General features: G+C 41.7%; 1 protein-coding gene across 1 annotated transcript in view; it reads left to right on the plus strand.

Annotated features, from left to right (window-relative positions):
• Positions 1-2642: 2642 nt before the first annotated feature.
• LOC135570128 (NLR family CARD domain-containing protein 3-like) overlaps positions 2643-19958 on the plus strand; it is a 60021-nt gene continuing 42705 nt past the window's right edge. The window contains 3 exon segments of the mRNA XM_065016200.1: positions 2643-2849; positions 16285-16401; positions 19123-19212. Of these exon segments, the coding sequence (XP_064872272.1) occupies positions 2677-2849; positions 16285-16401; positions 19123-19212 (380 nt within the window). The 5' untranslated portion in view covers positions 2643-2676.

A 19958-nucleotide genomic window follows, 5' to 3' on the forward strand; every position in this document is an offset into this window, starting at 1 on the left:
CATGTTGTTATTATATGCTAACTATGTTCATTTGTAGTGTCAAGTCTTCATTCAATATTATATTGTTCATTTAGCTAACTGGGTGTAGTCAAGTCTTCATTCAATAACATATGATAATTATGTTCAGTTGTAGTGTAGACCTCTTCATTGTGCTAATATTAATGATAATTATGTTCATTTGTATTCAATAACATGTTGTTCATTGTAGCTAACTGGGTATATGATAATTATGTCAATTGTATGTTGTTTCATTGTGCTAATATTATATGCTAATTATGTTCTGACCCACATTTAACTCAAAAACATTGTTGTTCAAACTAGTTGAGTCAACCCTGTTTTATAGTATTCCATGGCCTTAACTGGCCAACTGCTGTTGTTTATGATATACTAACTGGTGTTGTGTCACTAGACTTTGACATTAATAACATGTTGATCAACTATAGCTAATACTTGTCATCAGGAAGGTGATCTCTCAGCAATGGAACATATCTCAATGACTTGACATGTTGTTCAATTCAGGCTAGGTAACTCTTCCCAGGGATTATTGTAAAGTGTGTAGATTCATTAAATGTTGTTATTTAGTATAGTGAATGACAGTAAAACACTCAGATGTAACAGTCCATTTCACCTGGGACAATAACATGTTGTTCATATAGCTAACTGGGTGTAGTCAAGTCACATTCAATAACATGTTGTTCATATAGCTAACTGGGTGTAGTCAAGTCACATTCAATAACATGTTGTTCATATAGCTAACTGGGTGTAGTCAAGTCACATTCAAATAACACATTGTTCATATAGCTAACTGGGTGTAGTCAAGTCACATTCAATAACATGTTGTTCATATAGCTAACTGGGTGTAGTCAAGTCACATTCAATAACATGTTGTTCATATAGCTAACTGGGTGTAGTCAAGTCACATTCAATAACATGTTGTTCATATAGCTAACTGGGTGGAGTCAAGTCACATTCAATAACATGTTGTTCATATAGCTAACTGGGTGTAGTCAAGTCACATTCAATAACATGTTGTTCATATAGCTAACTGGGTGTAGTCAAGTCACATTCAATAACATGTTGTTCATATAGCTAACTGGGTTAGTCAAGTCACATTCAATAACATGTTGTTCATATAGCTAACTGGGTGTAGTCAAGTCACATTCAATAACATGTTGTTCATATAGCTAACTGGGTGTAGTCAAGTCACATTCAATAACATGTTGTTCATATAGCTAACTGGGTGTAGTCAAGTCACATTCAATAACATGTTGTTCATATAGCTAACTGGGTGTAGTCAAGTCACATTCAATAACATGTTGTTCATATAGCTAACTGGGTGTAGTCAAGTCACATTCAATAACATGTTGTTCATATAGCTAACTGGGTGTAGTCAAGTCACATTCAATAACATGTTGTTCATATAGCTAACTGGGTGTAGTCAAGTCACATTCAATAACATGTTGTTCATATAGCTAACTGGGTGTAGTCAAGTCACATTCAGAATATCAGAACATTTGTTGTTTTCTAAATTCCAATGAGCTCCTGCTTCCTGTGTAATTTGGTATGAAACCACTGAACAGACTTTTCTTAACATTAATATTATGAACTGAATTCAGTAACAGCATCATAATATCATACCTGTTGAACAAAGCAACACACTAGAATGAGAGAAATGAGAAATGAGAAATGAGAGAAATTATTAAAAGAGAAAGTGAGACGTTATTATTATTAATATTATTATTATTAACATTATTAGTTCCACTAGATGGATAAAAGGTGAAAAATATCAGTCACATGTTCATGTGATGCATTAAATCACCTGACTGTCTGGATGTGTCTGTTAGTAAATGATTAATTTCTCAAAGAGAATGAATAAATGTGAACAATTGACCTTCAATAATTATAATTGACAATCAATCAAATAATCAATCAAATAAGTTGTCACTGTGTTAACCACAACCAACATGTTGGATCTCTGTTTAGTTGTCACTGTGTTAACCACAACCAACATGCTGGATCTCTGTTTAGTTGTCACTGTGTTAACCACAACCAACATGTTGGATCTCTGTTTAGTTGTCACTGTGTTAACCACAACCAACATGTTGGATCTCTGTTTAGTTGTCACTGTGTTAACCACAACCAACATGTTGGATCTCTGTTTAGTTGTCACTGTGTTAACCACAACCAACATGTTGGATCTCTGTTTAGTTGTCACTGTGTTAACCACAACCAACATGTTGGATCTCTGTTTAGTTGTCACTGTGTTAACCACAACCAACATGTTGGATCTCTGTTTAGTTGTCACTGTGTTAACCACAACCAACATGTTGGATCTCTGTTTAGTTGTCACTGTGTTAACCACAACCAACATGTTGGATCTCTGTTTAGTTGTCACTGTGTTAACCACAACCAACATGCTGGATCTCTGGTTAGTTGTCACTGTGTTAACCACAACCAACATGTTGGATCTCTGTTTTAGTTGTCACTGTGTTAACCACAACCAACATGTTGGATCTCTGTTTAGTTGTCACTGTGTTAACCACAACCAACATGTTGGATCTCTGTTTTAGTTGTCACTGTGTTAACCACAACTAACATGTTGGATCTCTGTTTAGTTGTCACTGTGTTAACCACAACCAACATGTTGGATCTCTGTTTAGGGGACAGTTCTCTAAAATGAGTCTCTCTGGAGCGAGAAAGAAGGGGGGCCCTGCCTCTAAAATGAGTCTCTCTGAGGAGAGAGAGGAGGGGGACCCTGCCTCTAAAATGAGTCTCTCTGAGGAGAGAGAGGAGGGGGACCCTGCCTCTAAAATGAGACTCTCTGGGGAACATGACACCAAAGCTAAGAGGTGAGATTACAATGTTGTTTGTTTCTAAAACGTGTTTCCACCATTTTTTCACATTTGTTATTTATCAGACAGTATTGCTCAGGGGAACCTTATCTGTAAAATATTGTTGTTAAAAGATTTTAATTCATAGATTTTAATTCACACACACAGACACACACACACACACACACACACACAGACACACAGACACACACACACAGACACACACACACACACACACAGACACACACACACACACACACACACACCTCTATAAAATGTTATCATGACACAATCATTTAGCCTCTTAATTATTATCTAATATGTTGGCAGCATAACTTTATAGTGTTTATTCTGATCGTTTGTTACAAGCTGAATTCTGACAATATATCCGTTATATCAACACACTCTTCACTCCTGTTGAAACCAAAAAGGGTTTAATCTTCCTACAATATACAGAACCACTAAAGTTCTATATAGAACCCTTTATAGGAGGTTAGGAAGTGTCTGAGTATACAGTATATATAGAATATATATAGAACCCTTTATAGGAGGTTAGGAAGTGTCAGAGTATACAGTATATATAGAATATATATAGAACCCTTTATAGGAGGTTAGGAAGTGTCTGAGTATACAGTATATATAGAATATATATAGAACCCTTTATAGGAGGTTAGGAAGTGTCAGAGTATACAGTATATATAGAATATATATAGAACCCTTTATAAGAGGTTAGGAAGTGTGTAACGGTTCTCTTGTGGTGAAGGAGAGTCGGACCAAAATGCAGCGTGATGATGATTCATGATATTTTAATGAAGGAAAAAAACTATACATGAAGAAAATAGAAAATAATGAAATGTGAAAACCGAAACAGCCCTATCTGATGCAAACACAAAGACAGGAACAATCACCCACAAAACACTCAAAGAATATGGCTGCCTAAATATGGTTCCCAATCAGAGACAACGATAATCACCTGCCTCTGATTAAGAACCTCCTCAGGCAACCATAGACTTTCCTAGACAACCCTACTCAGCCACAATCCCGATACCTACTAAAACCCCAATACAAAAACACACCACAAAATAAACCCATGTCACACCCTGGCCTGACCAAATAAATAAAGAAAACACAAAATACTAAGAACAAGGCGTGACAAAGTGTCTGACTATACAGTATATATAGAATATATATAGAACCCTTTATAGGAGGTTAGGAAGTGTCTGAGTATACAGTATATATAGAATATATATAGAACCCTTTATAGGAGGTTAGGAAGTGTCTGAGTATACAGTATATATAGAATATATATTGGTCAGAACTCTAGAGGTTCTTCTTCCCTGAATTGATCTGCATTTATATCCAAACACACTGGTGGTCAGGGAGGCATCTCTTTGTTTGAACGATGGTCCACGTCAACTCTGGCATTACAATACATTACATTACAATACATACATTACATACATTACAATACAATACAATACATACATTACAATACATTACAATACAATACAATACAATACATACATTACAATACAATACAATACAATACATACATTACAATACATTACAATACATTACAATACATTACATACATTACAATACATACATTACAATACATTACAATACAATACATTACAATACATACATTACAATACATTACAATACATACATTACAATACAATACAATACAATACAATACATACATTACAATACAATACAATACAATACAATACAATACATACATTACAATACATTACAATACATTACAATACATTACAATACAATACATACATTACAATACAATACATTACAATACAATACAATACAATACATACATTACATACATTACAATACATTACAATACAATTACAATACATACATTACATTACAATACATACAATACAATACAATACAATACAATACATTACAATACAATACATTACAATACAATACAATACATTACAATACATACATTACAATACATACATTACATTACAATACATACAATACAATACATACATTACAATACAACGTTGACCATTACTTACAGCATTTACATTACATTTAAGTCATTTAGCAGACGCTCTTATCCAGAGCGACTTACAAATTGGTGCTTTCACCTTATGACATCCAGTGGAACAGCCACTTTACAATAGTGCATCTAGGTCTTTTAAGGGGGGGGGGGGAGAAGGATTACTTTATCCTATCCTAGGTATTCCTTCAAGAGGTGGGGTTTCAGGTGTCTCCGGAAGGTGGTGATTGACTCCGCTGTCCTGGCGTCGTGAGGGAGTTTGTTCCACCATTGGGGGGCCAGAGCAGCGAACAGTTTTGACTGGGCTGAGCGGGAACTGTACTTCCTCAGTGGTAGGGAGGCGAGCAGGCCAGAGGTGGATGAACGCAGTGCCCTTGTTTGGGTGTAGGGCCTGATCAGAGCCTGGAGGTACTGAGGTGCCGTTCCCCTCACAGCTGCGTAGGCAAGCACCATGGTCTTGTAGCGGATGCGAGCTTCAACTGGAAGCCAGTGGAGAGAGCGGAGGAGCGGGGTGACGTGAGAGAACTTGGGAAGGTTGAACACCAGACGGGCTGCGGCGTTCTGGATGAGTTGTAGGGGTTTAATGGCACAGGCAGGGAGCCCAGCCAACAGCGAGTTGCAGTAATCCAGACGGGAGATGACAAGTGCCTGGATTAGGACCTGCGCCGCTTCCTGTGTGAGGCAGGGTCGTACTCTGCGGATGTTGTAGAGCATGAACCTACAGGAACGGGCCACCGCCTTGATGTTATTTGAGAACGACAGGGTGTTGTCCAGGATCACGCCAAGGTTCTTAGCGCTCTGGGACGAGGACACAATGGAGTTGTCAACCGTGATGGCGAGATCATGGAACGGGCAGTCCTTCCCCGGGAGGAAGAGCAGCTCCGTCTTGCCGAGGTTCAGCTTGAGGTGATGATCCGTCATCCACACTGATATGTCTGCCAGACATGCAGAGATGCGATTCGCCACCTGGTCGTCAGAAGGGGGAAAGGAGAAGATTAATTGTGTGTCGTCTGCATAGCAATGATAGGAGAGACCATGTGAGGTTATGACAGAGCCAAGTGACTTGGTGTATAGCGAGAATAGGAGAGGGCCTAGAACAGAGCCCTGGGGGACACCAGTGGTGAGAGCACGTGGTGAGGAGACGGATTCTCGCCACGCCACCTGGTAGGAGCGACCTGTCAGGTAGGACGCAATCCAAGCGTGGGCCGCGCCGGAGATGCCCAACTCGGAGAGGGTGGAGAGGAGGATCTGATGGTTCACAGTATCGAAGGCAGCCGATAGGTCTAGAAGGATGAGAGCAGAGGAGAGAGAGTTAGCTTTAGCAGTGCGGAGCGCCTCCGTGATACAGAGAAGAGCAGTCTCAGTTGAATGACTAGTCTTGAAACCTGACTGATTTGGATCAAGAAGGTCATTCTGAGAGAGATAGCGGGAGAGCTGGCTAAGGACGGCACGTTCAAGAGTTTTGGAGAGAAAAGAAAGAAGGGATACTGGTCTGTAGTTGTTGACATCGGAGGGATCGAGTGTAGGTTTTTTCAGAAGGGGTGCAACTCTCGCTCTCTTGAAGACGGGAGCGACGTAGCCAGCGGTCAGGGATGAGTTGATGAGCGAGGTGAGGTAAGGGAGAAGGTCACCGGAGATGGTCTGGAGAAGAGAGGAGGGGATAGGGTCAAGCGGGCAGGTTGTTGGGCGGCCGGCCGTCACAAGACGCGAGATGTCATCTGGAGAGAGAGGGGAGAAAGAGGTCAGAGCACAGGGTAGGGCAGTGTGAGCAGAACCAGCGGTGTCGTTTGACTTAGCAAACGAGGATCGGATGTCGTCGACCTTCTTTTCAAAATGGTTGACGAAGTCATCTGCAGAGAGGGAGGAGGGGGGGGGGGAGGAGGATTCAAGAGGGAGGAGAAGGTGGCAAAGAGCTTCCTAGGGTTAGAGGCAGATGCTTGGAATTTAGAGTGGTAGAAAGTGGCTTTAGCAGCAGAGACAGAGGAGGAAAATGTAGAGAGGAGGGAGTGAAAGGATGCCAGGTCCGCAGGGAGGCGAGTTTTCCTCCATTTCCGCTCGGCTGCCCGGAGCCCTGTTCTGTGAGCTCGCAATGAGTCGTCGAGCCACGGAGCGGGAGGGGAGGACCGAGCCGGCCTGGAGGATAGGGGACATAGAGAGTCAAAGGATGCAGAAAGGGAGGAGAGGAGGGTTGAGGAGGCAGAATCAGGAGATAGGTTGCAGAAGGTTTGAGCAGAGGGAAGAGATGATAGGATGGAAGAGGAGAGAGTAGCGGGGAGAGAGAGCGAAGGTTGGGACGGCGCGATACCATCCGAGTAGGGGCAGTGTGGGAAGTGTTGGATGAGAGCGAGAGGGAAAAGGATACAAGGTAGTGGTCGGAGACTTGGAGGGGAGTTGCAATGAGGTTAGTGGAGGAACAGCATCTAGTAAAGATGAGGTCGAGCGTATTGCCTGCCTTGTGAGTAGGGGGGAAGGTGAGAGGGTGAGGTCAAAAGAGGAGAGGAGTGGAAAGAAGGAGGCAGAGAGGAATGAGTCAAAGGTAGACGTGGGGAGGTTAAAGTCGCCCAGAACTGTGAGAGGTGAGCCGTCCTCAGGAAAGGAGCTTATCAAGGCATCAAGCTCATTGATGAACTCTCCGAGGGAACCTGGAGGGCGATAAATGATAAGGATGTTAAGCTTGAAAGGGCTGGTAACTGTGACAGCATGGAATTCAAAGGAGGCGATAGACAGATGGGTAAGGGGAGAAAGAGAGAATGACCACTTGGGAGAGATGAGGATCCCGGTGCCACCACCCCGCTGACCAGAAGCTCTCGGGGTGTGCGAGAGCACGTGGGCGGACGAAGAGAGAGCAGTAGGAGTAGCGGTGTTGTCTGTGGTGATCCATGTTTCCGTCAGAGCCAAGAAGTCGAGGGACTGGAGGGAGGCATAGGCTGAGATGAACTCTGCCTTGTTGGCCGCAGATCGGCAGTTCCAGAGGCTACCGGAGACCTGGAACTCCACGTGGGTCGTGCGCGCTGGGACCACCAGATTAGGTGGCCGCGGCCATGCGGTGTGGAGCGTTTGTATGGTCTGTGCAGAGAGGAGAGAACAGGGATAGACAGACACATAGTTGACAGGCTAGAGAAGAGGCTACGCTAATGCAGAGGAGATTGGAATGACAAGTGGACTACACGTCTCGAATGTTCAGAAAGTTAAGCTTACGTAGCAAGAATCTAATTGACTAAAATGATTAAAATGATACAGTACTGCTGAGGTAGGCTAGCTGCGTTGTTGACACTACCTAATCAAGTCGTTCCGTTGAGTGTGAAGTTTCTACAATGCTGCTTTTCAAAGCTGGCTAGCTAGCAGTGTTGGTTACGTTACGTTGCGTTAGGAGAACGACAATAGCTGGCTAGCTAACCTAGAAAATCGCTCTAGACTACACAATTATCTTTGAAACAAAGACGGCTATGTAGCTAGCTATGTAGCTAGCTACGATCAAACAAATCACACCGTTGGGACTGTAATGAAATGAAATGAAATATGATACTACCTGTGGAGCGAAGCGGAATGCGACCGGAATGCGAAAGTTCTATTCAGTAGACGTTGGCTGGCTATTGGCTAGCTAGGAGTGTCTCCTACGTTAAGGACGACAAAATAGCTGGCTAGCTGGCTAGCTAACCTCGGTAAATTAAGATAATCACTCTAAGACTACACACTCTAACTACACAATTATCTTGGATACGAAGACAGCAAAGACAACTATGTAGCTAGCTAACACTACACTAATCAAGTCGTTCAGTTGAGTGTGATAGTTACTACAGTGCTACGGTAGACGGTGAACGTGTTGGGCAGATAGGAGACGACGAAATACGATAATTACGCAATTATCTTTGATACAACGACGACTATGTAGCTAGCTAAGAATAAATTGCTAAGATTAGACAAATCAGACCGTTGTACTATAATGAAATGTAATGAAATGTAATGAAAAGTTATACAACCTGCAGACCGAAGCGCGGATGCGACCGGCTCGCTCCAACCCGCCCCAACCCAGCAAACATGTCTCTTCTGCTCTGTTCTTAACCCCTCCTCTCTTCACTAGATGGAGGGTAACTTTAGTGTTTAACCCCTCCTCTCTTCACTAGATGGACGGTAACTTTAGTGTTAAACCCCTCCTCTCTTCACTAGATGGACTTTAGTGTTTAACCCCTCCTCTCTTCACTAGATGGACGGTAACTTTAGTGTTTAACCCCTCCTCTCTACACTAGATGGACTTTAGTGTTTAACCCCTCCTCTCTTCACTAGATGGACGGTAACTTTAGTGTTTAACCCCTCCTCTCTTCACTAGATGGACGGTAACTTTAGTGTTTAACCCCTTTTCTCTTCATTAGATGGACGGTAACTTTAGTGTTTAACCCCTCCTCTCTACACTAGATGGACGGTAACTTTAGTGTTTAACCCCTCCTCTCTTCACTAGATGGACGGTAACTTGAGTGTTTAACCCCTCCTCTCTTCACTAGATGGACAGTAACTTTAGTGTTTAACCCCTTTTCTCTTCACTAGATGGACGGTAACTTTAGTGTTTAACCCCTCCTCTCTACACTAGATGGACGGTAACTTTAGTGTTTAACCCCTCCTCTCTTCACTAGATGGACGGTAACTTTAGTGTTTAACCCCTCCTCTCTTCACTAGATGGACGGTAACTTTAGTGTTTAACCCCTCCTCTCTTCACTAGATGGACGGTAACTTTAGTGTTTAACCCCTCCTCTCTTCACTAGATGGACGGTAACTTTAGTGTTTAACCCCTCCTCTCTTCACTAGATGGACGGTAACTTTAGTGTTTAACCCTCCTCTCTTCACTAGATGGACGGTAACTTTAGTGTTTAACCCTCCTCTCTTCACTAGATGGACGGTAACTTTAGTGTTTAACCCCTCCTCTCTTCACTAGATGGACGGTAACTTTAGTGTTTAACCCCTTTTCTCTTCACTAGATGGACAGTAACTTTAGTGTTTAACCCCTCCTCTCTTCACTAGATGGACAGTAACTTTAGTGTTTAACCCCTCCTCTCTTCACTAGATGGACGGTAACTTTAGTGTTTAACCCCTCCTCTCTTCACTAGATGGACGGTAACTTTAGTGTTTAACCCCTCTCTCTTCACTAGATGGACGGTAACTTTAGTGTTTAACCCCTCCTCTCTTCACTAGATGGACGGTAACTTTAGTGTTTAACCCCTCCTCTCTTCACTAGATGGACTTTAGTGTTTAACCCCTCCTCTCTTCACTAGATGGACAGTAACTTTAGTGTTTAACCCCTCCTCTCTTCACTAGATGGACTTTAGTGTTTAACCCCTCCTCTCTTCACTAGATGGACAGTAACTTTAGTGTTTAACCCCTCCTCTCTTCACTAGATGGACGGTAACTTTAGTGTTTAACCCCTCCTCTCTTCACTAGATGGACTGTAACTTTAGTGTTTAACCCTCCTCTCTTTACTAGATGGACGGTAACTTTAGTGTTTAACCCCTCCTCTCTTTACTAGATGGACGGTAACTTTAGTGTTTAACCCCTCCTCTCTTCACTAGATGGACGGTATCTTTAGTGTTTAACCCCTTTTCTCTTCACTAGATGGACAGTAACTTTAGTGTTTAACCCCTCCTCTCTTCACTAGATGGACGGTAACTTTAGTGTTTAACCCCTCCTCTCTTCACTAGATGGACGGTAACTTTAGTGTTTAACCCCTCCTCTCTTCACTAGATGGACGGTAACTTTAGTGTTTAACCCCTCCTCTCTTCACTAGATGGACGGTAACTTTAGTGTTTAACCCCTCCTCTCTTCACTAGATGGACGGTAACTTTAGTGTTTAACCCCTCCTCTCTTCACTAGATGGACGGTAACTTTAGTGTTTAACCCCTCCTCTCTTCACTAGATGGACGGTAACTTTAGTGTTTAACCCTCCTCTCTTCACTAGATGGACTTTAGTGTTTAACCCCTCCTCTCTTCACTAGATGGACAGTAACTTTAGTGTTTAACCCCTCCTCTCTTCACTAGATGGACTTTAGTGTTTAACCCCTCCTCTCTTCACTAGATGGACAGTAACTTTAGTGTTTAACCCCTCCTCTCTTCACTAGATGGACAGTAACTTTAGTGTTTAACCCCTCCTCTCTTCACTAGATGGACTTTAGTGTTTAACCCCTCCTCTCTTCACTAGATGGACAGTAACTTTAGTGTTTAACCCCTCCTCTCTTCACTAGATGGACGGTAACTTTAGTGTTTAACCCCTCCTCTCTTCACTAGATGGACGGTAACTTTAGTGTTTAACCCCTCCTCTCTTCACTAGATGGACTGTAAACTTTAGTGTTTAACCCTCCTCTCTTTACTAGATGGACGGTAACTTTAGTGTTTAACCCCTCCTCTCTTTACTAGATGGACGGTAATTTTAGTGTTTAACCCCTCTGTGTCCAAGGACCAAACTTTTGAATATTATTTTCGGTGCGCCTTAAGTATGCTGGAAACATGACATTTACAACAATGTTTTTTTCTGATAACTAGTTCATTGCATCCGCCATGGAGCCCAGTTTCATAATATTATGTTATGTTATATAGTAATCGCTACAAAACAGGCCTTATTTTAGGTCATTCTTCTCCCTGCCAGCTCCTATTTGTTCTATTGAGCTCCATGGAATCAACTCACCTTCTGAACGTTCTATTCCCAGCTCATTGTTCCGCGTCACAATGGAGGCTTCACTATTGTATCAATGACACCTGCCGGCATTAACCTTGAACGCTGACGTCAGGTTACTTATTATCAACAGGGTTACAGGTAGTTGGTGAGCGTGATCACTGTTCGCCTGGATACACGTTGTGGTGACCCACAATACTAAACCTTAAATCGTTTCTGGTCATGGTTAACCATATTTGTTTTCAGAAAAAGGTATACCACCTAACTAAAACGAATGTCCCTGTCCTCATTTTCAAGATAAGGCCAATTTAAACAGCCAGAAGAAGTTTTTAAAATTAAGAAACATCACTTTTTTTGATGACTTGTTTCTAAATGGCTGCTGGGTAATTTGATAAGCATCGAAATGTTCGTTCGTGGACATCGGATTGAGTGAAAGCTGCGCAGTTTCACTGAGTTAGAAAACAAATGGAAGGTGTAGCTCACTGATTTGTAGATCTGACGCAGTTGCTACCTCAGATTATGAGCCGAGCAGGTGTCGTGATTGAGATATGTAATACCCACAGAAGGCCAGAGGGAGGAGCAAGAGACCTATAAACACATACTGTTTTTTACCTTAAAAACCCTGAACCTAACAATCAATCAAATGTATTTATAAAGCCCTTTTTACATCAGCAGATGTCACAAAGAGCTCTACAGAAACTCTATAATACATTTTATCCTTAATCCCTAACCATACGTGTTACCCAGAGAAGGCCACAGCCCATACTGTTTTATTTTATAAAGCCCTTTTTACATCAGCATCTAACCCTACGTATGACCTATTTTAGCATTAACATTAACCCAAATTATTTTAGAAACTGTTTTAGTAATAATATTATGTTAGTAAATACCACTATGGTACTAAATAGCACTGATTATTTTGTTAATCAAAACCTGTCTCAGCATCTTGCTGTTTTTGTTTTGTTATTTTATTATATTTATTATTTCAAAGCAGAACACTTGATCAACAAGACACATCTGTTTTATTTTTCAAATGTGGTTTGAACTGTGTGACCAAGTAACTTCTATGTGAAAGTCCAGTAATTGGCTTGGGAAAGATGGGGCAGGTTAGAGATCTAAGGAATTAACCAGAAAAATACACTTTATTTCTCAGCTGCCCCACCAACGTCTGTATGTGAATTAATAACTTTTAATTGCAAAATGTCCAATAGGTGGAAGCATATGAACACGAAGCATCAGTTATAGGCTACAAGCAGCAATATGATGGACCATGAAGCATCAGTTATAGGCTACAAGCAGCAATAGACCATGAAGCATCAGTTATAGACTACAAGCAGCAATATGATGGACCATGAAGCATCAGTTATAGGCTACGAGCAGCAATATGATGGACCATGAAGCATCAGTTATAGGCTACAAGCAGCAATATGATGGACCATGAAGCATCAGTTATAGTCTACAAGCAGCAATATGATGGACCATGAAGCATCAGTTATAGTCTACAAGCAGCAATATGATGGACCACGAAGCATCAGTTATAGGCTACGAGCAGCAATATGATGGACCATGAAGCATCAGTTATAGGCTACAAGCAGCAATATGATGGACCATGAAGCATCAGTTATAGGCTACAAGCAGCAATATGATGGACCATGAAGCATCAGTTATAGGCTACAAGCAGCAATAGACCATGAAGCATCAGTTATAGACTACAAGCAGCAATATGATGGACCATGAAGCATCAGTTATAGGCTACAAGCAGCAATATGATGGACCATGAAGCATCAGTTATAGGCTACGAGCAGCAATATGATGGACCATGAAGCATCAGTTATAGGCTACAAGCAGCAATAGACCATGAAGCATCAGTTATAGACTACAAGCAGCAATATGATGGACCATGAAGCATCAGTTATAGGCTACAAGCAGCAATATGATGGACCATGAAGCATCAGTTATAGGCTACGAGCAGCAATATGATGGACCATGAAGCATCAGTTATAGGCTACAAGCAGCAATATGATGGACCATGAAGCATCAGTTATAGTCTACAAGCAGCAATATGATGGACCATGAAGCATCAGTTATAGTCTACAAGCAGCAATATGATGGACCATGAAGCATCAGTTATAGTCTACAAGCAGCAATATGATGGACCACGAAGCATCAGTTATAGGCTACAAGCAGCAATATGATGGACCATGAGGCATCAGTTATAGTCTACAAGCAGCAATATGATGGACCATGAAGCATCAGTTATAGTCTACAAGCAGCAATATGATGGACCATGAAGCATCAGTTATAGTCTACAAGCAGCAATATGATGGACCATGAAGCATCAGTTATAGTCTACAAGCAGCAATATGATGGACCATGAAGCATCAGTTATAGTCTACAAGCAGCAATATGATGGACCATGAAGCATCAGTTATAGGCTACAAGCAGCAATATGATTGACATAAAATAGCAGCAACCACAGACTATATGTCCCATGCTTTTCTAAAATGGTCTCATGACTTTAGTTAGCTGTATATCTCCTATTAGGGCTGTGTTGCTTTTGGGAAAAAACAAGTGACTATAGCAGGTATTGAATCCCAGGTAAATAATCACTAGTCAAAACCTCAACCTTAGTATACATTCATTATAAAAATCACCTTAATATCTGATATTGTTTATAAACAACCTCGAATAGAAAAGACAGAGTGGGACTTCCAGCCCGTCAATAAATGACATCATGCAGCCCAGCAGTTAGCAAATAGCACATTTTCCACATGGATTCAAACCAGCCACCTTTAGGCCACAGGTCCAACTCCTTAGCCACTGGGTGAAAACCTGAGTTAATCTTGGGGAATAAGCCTGATACATGGTATCACTTGTTATACATAATTATTACACATAAATCATTGCCAAAAGCCAAAGACATATATTATTAATGGATTGATCATATCAAATATCAAAACATTATTTTTATCTGCTCCAAAACAATTACATGTTGTGCAGAAACCACTGACTCACTGCATTATTCTATAGTATTATCAAGACACCTGCTGTTAACTCTTAACTACTTAGGACACCTGCTGTTAACTCTTAACTACTTAGGACAGCTGCTGTTAACTCTTAACTACTTAGGACACCTGCTGTTAATTCTTAACTACTTAGGACAGCTGCTGTTAACTCTTAACTACTTAGGACACCTGCTGTTAACTCTTAACTACTTAGGACACCTGCTGTTAACTCTTAACTACTTAGGACACCTGCTGTTAACTCTTAACTACTTAGGACACCTGCTGTTAACTCATAACTACTTAGGACACCTGCTGTTAACTCTTAACTACTTAGGACACCTGCTGTTAACTCATAACTACTTAGGACAGCTCACGAGGTGTCATAAATTTCTGCCAACTAGGTGGGACTAGAGACTTCATAAATAGCTTTAATTTATACCCATAAGTGTAAAATGTCTTTATTCTCAGCACTTATACGACCAATTTTCTCCTCTGAGACACTTTGTGGATATGGACCCAGATCTCAAAATATTGTTATAAAAAAACATAGAATGTTTGTTTTACATAATAATAAATAATTCATATTACTAATGTAACCCACTGTAAAGACTGGGTTCAGTTGATTGTGTTGCACTGCTCATGTCCGCGTTCTGGAACTGTCCGCGTCCCCGTACAGAACCGTCCGCGTCCCCGTACAGAACCGTCCGCGTCCCCGTACAGAACTGTCCGCGTCCACGTTCGGTGTGGCGCCAAGGATATTGTCCGGTTACGCGCAGAGTGGACTGAGGTGATCTTGGGGAATAACGACGGTGTTTGTTACAGTGTTGAGACACCGAAGTTTACTGTTCAATTTGCTTTTTTCTTTACGGTCAGGGACAGTATGAGTGTAGCCAGATCCTTTTCACTCTCTATCCTTGTTTCAATTTGTGTTTCACCGGATTCATCATCGAGACGAGGGACAGACGAACGACCTGCTAACTAACCAGCAGCATCCTAGTTATCCTAGCTAGTCGGTACAGCTCGGTAAGTTAGCTAGTTACTCTACCAGCAGCATCCTAGTTATCCTAGCTAGTCGGTACAGCTCGGTAAGCTAGCTAGCTACTCTACCAGCAGCATCCTAGTTACCATAGCTACCACTACATCATCACCGGCTCCCCGGTTGTTTCTTCCACCTGTTAAATCCCGGTGAGGCTTCTCCCTCTCTCGTTGACGGATGCTGGCTACCTCTGTCCGGTTCTCCTCTCTTCACTAGATGGACGGTAACTTTAGTGTTTAAACCTCTGTGTCCAAGGACCGAACTTTTGAATATTATTTTCAGGGCGCCTCAATAGCAGGTATTGAACCCCGGGTAAATAATCACTAGTCAGAACCTCAACCTCAGTATACATTCATTATAAAAATCATCTTAATATCTGATATTGTGAGTAAACAACCTCGAGATTGCGTCTTCCAGACCTCCAATAAATCACATCATTCAAACCCTCCCGGTTAGTAAATGTACCTCAACATGCCCCCGGAGAAGGCAGAGTAACGACACCAGCCTTTTAGCGGGGCTGACAGACTGACTACAACGGTCGCGTCGCTAAATGAATTTCGTCATTTTAAATGACACACTGCTCGCGCGCGTTAACGTCTGTAAGTCAGTTCTATTTGTGACGCAGAATGAAGCGATAAATAGCTTTTTGGAATGAAACTCTTATGTTTCCCCATCTGAGCTCAGAGTAGATGAGAGATGTAATGTTTGTCTCTGTTGTGTTGAAGTCCAATCAAGCAGGAGAGACCAGCCTCCCCTGTTCCCAGCTGTGTGTCCATGAAGAGTGACCAGTCTATGAATCCTCCTCTAAACTTTAGAGAGGGAGACTTTTCTACTGAACAAAGGTAAGAAGAACTCATGGGTCCTGGTCAGTGAGTTAAACAACACTGTCTCTAGTCATTTCTCATCTCCCATTTTCCAAATCCTTTTGTCCATTTTCATAGTCCTAAAACAATATTAAACAAACACAACATTCCCTCACTGTGTGTGTATGTGTGTGTGTGTGTGTGTGTGTGTGTGGTACCTGGTACCCTGCACATTGACTCAGTACTGGTACTCCTTATAGTCTCATTATTACCTCAACTACCTGGTACCCTGCACATTGACTCAGTACTGGTACTCCTTATAGTCTCATTATTACCTCAACTACCTGGTACCCTGCACATTGACTCAGTACTGGTACTCCTTATAGTCTCATTATTACCTCAACTACCTGGTACCCTGCACATTGACTCAGTACTGGTTCTCCTTATAGTCTCATTATTACATCAACTACCTGGTACCCTGCACATTGACTCAGTACTGGTTCTCCTTATAGTCTCATTATTACCTCAACTACCTGGTACCCTGCACATTGACTCAATACTGGTACTCCTTATAGTCTCATTATTACCTCAACTACCTGGTACCCTGCACATTGACTCAGTACTGGTACTCCTTATAGTCTCATTATTACCTCAACTACCTGGTACCCTGCACATTGACTCAGTACTGGTACTCCTTATAGTCTATTTATTACCTCAACTCAACTACCTGGTACCCTGCACATTGACTCAGTACTGGTACTCCTTATAGTCTCATTATTACCTCAACTACCTGGTACACTGCACATTGACTCAGTACTGGTCCTCCTTATAGTCTCATTATTACCTCAACTACCTGGTACCCTGCACATTGACTCAGTACTGGTACTCCTTATAGTCTCATTATTACCTCAACTACCTGGTACCCTGCACATTGACTCAGTACTGGTACTCCTTATAGTCTCATTATTACCTCAACTACCTGGTACCCTGCACATTGACTCAGTACTGGTCCTCCTTATAGTCTCATTATTACCTCAACTACCTGGTACCCTGCACATTGACTCAGTACTGGTACTCCTTATAGTCTCATTATTACCTCAACTACCTGGTACCCTGCACATTGACTCAGTACTGGTCCTCCTTATAGTCTCATTATTACCTCAACTACCTGGTACCCTGCACATTGACTCAGTACTGGTACTCCTTATAGTCTCATTATTACCTCAACTACCTGGTACCCTGCACATTGACTCAGTACTGGTTCTCCTTATAGTCTCATTATTACCTCAACTACCTGGTACCCTGCACATTGACTCAGTACTGGTACTCCTTATAGCCTCATTATTACCTCAACTACCTGGTACCCTGCACATTGACTCAGTACTGGTACTCCTTATAGTCTCATTATTACCTCAACTACCTGGTACCCTGCACATTGACTCAGTACTGGTACTCCTTATAGTCTCATTATTACCTCAACTACCTGGTACCCTGCACATTGACTCAGTACTGGTACTCCTTATAGTCTCATTATTACCTCAACTACCTGGTACCCTGCACATTGACTCAGTACTGGTACTCCTTATAGTCTATTTATTACCTCAACTACCTGGTACCCTGCACATTGACTCAGTACTGGTACTCCTTATAGTCTCATTATTACCTCAACTACCTGGTACACTGCACATTGACTCAGTACTGGTCCTCCTTATAGTCTCATTATTACCTCAACTACCTGGTACCCTGCACATTGACTCAGTACTGGTACTCCTTATAGTCTCATTATTACCTCAACTACCCTGGTACCCTGCACATTGACTCAGTACTGGTACTCCTTATAGTCTCATTATTACCTCAACTACCTGGTACCCTGCACATTGACTCAGTACTGGTCCTCCTTATAGTCTCATTATTACCTCAACTACCTGGTACCCTGCACATTGACTCAGTACTGGTACTCCTTATAGTCTCATTATTACCTCAACTACCTGGTACCCTGCACATTGACTCAGTACTGGTACTCCTTATAGTCTCATTATTACCTCAACTACCTGGTACCCTGCACATTGACTCAGTACTGGTACTCCTTATAGTCTCATTATTACCTCAACTACCTGGTACCCTGCACATTGACTCAGTACTGGTTCTCCTTATAGTCTCATTATTACCTCAACTACCTGGTACCCTGCACATTGACTCAGTACTGGTACTCCTTATAGTCTCATTATTACCTCAACTACCTGGTACCCTGCACATTGACTCAGTACTGGTACTCCTTATAGTCTCATTATTACCTCAACTACCTGGTACCCTGCACATTGACTCAGTACTGGTACTCTGCTTATAGTCTCATTATTACCTCAACTACCTGGTACCCTGCACATTGACTCAGTACTGGTTCTCCTTATAGTCTCATTATTACCTCAACTACCTGGTACCCTGCACATTGACTCAGTACTGGTTCTCCTTATAGTCTCATTATTACCTCAACTACCTGGTACCCTGCACATTGACTCAGTACTGGTACTCCTTATAGTCTCATTATTACCTCAACTACCTGGTACCCTGCACATTGACTCAGTACTGGTACTCCTTATAGTCTCATTATTACCTCAACTACCTGGTACCCTGCACATTGACTCAGTACTGGTACTCCTTATAGTCTCATTATTACCTCAACTACCTGGTACCCTGCACATTGACTCAGTACTGGTACTCCTTATAGTCTCATTATTTTTATTTTGTGTTACTATTTCCAAGGTTTAAGGGCAACGTAGCACGTCTGGTGAACAGAGCAGAGTCCCATATCATCAGTCAGACCAGTAGAAACAGGATCAGCAGCACAACAAGGTAACACGTCCGGATCATGTATCAATACTGATAGGATGGAAAGAAAGGGAGCACTGCTCTCAGATCAGCTTTCTCCATTCAAATATTTCCTTAACATTATAATTATGTCACAATACTGACCACAGATCAGCTTCTATTATCACCTATGGCTTCAAGTATTGAGGAGGCTTATTATAATTCTTACCCAATAAAAATGCAGTAAATCCCAGATTTGACACATCATTGTGTTCATGTTAGGATTCACATCATTAAATATATTGAGACAAATTACAGAGTAGCCTACATGTAGCAAAATAGAACTCAATATATTGAACAATGTGATTGAAATAGGCCTAAAGCCAGTTCATAGTTTAATGCAGTCATCTCGGTTTTCATTTGAAGCAAATTTGAAGAAGTCCCTTGTTTGAATCAGTTGCAAAGACATTGGCAACTTTGTTCTGAATTCATCTGCAAGTCACAGAGAGACTGATAAACCATGTGATTCTATGTTTAGCAGAGATCTTCTGTGTATAAAGTCACATGGAAGGGAAAAAAACAGCTAACAACACAATCAGCTGTTCTACAGTGGTGTTAGTTTACCCAGCTGTTCTAGTGGTCTGAGGCAGGTGTTAGATTACTCAGCTGTTCTAGTGGTCTGAGGCAGGTGTTAGATTACTCAGCTGTTCTAGTGGTCTGAGGCAGGTGTTAGATTACTCAGCTGTTCTAGTGGTCTGAGGCAGGTGTTAGATTACTCAGCTGTTCTAGTG

This window comes from Oncorhynchus nerka, unplaced genomic scaffold (genome assembly GCF_034236695.1).
Source record: "Oncorhynchus nerka isolate Pitt River unplaced genomic scaffold, Oner_Uvic_2.0 unplaced_scaffold_1088, whole genome shotgun sequence".
NCBI lineage: Eukaryota > Metazoa > Chordata > Actinopteri > Salmoniformes > Salmonidae > Oncorhynchus > Oncorhynchus nerka.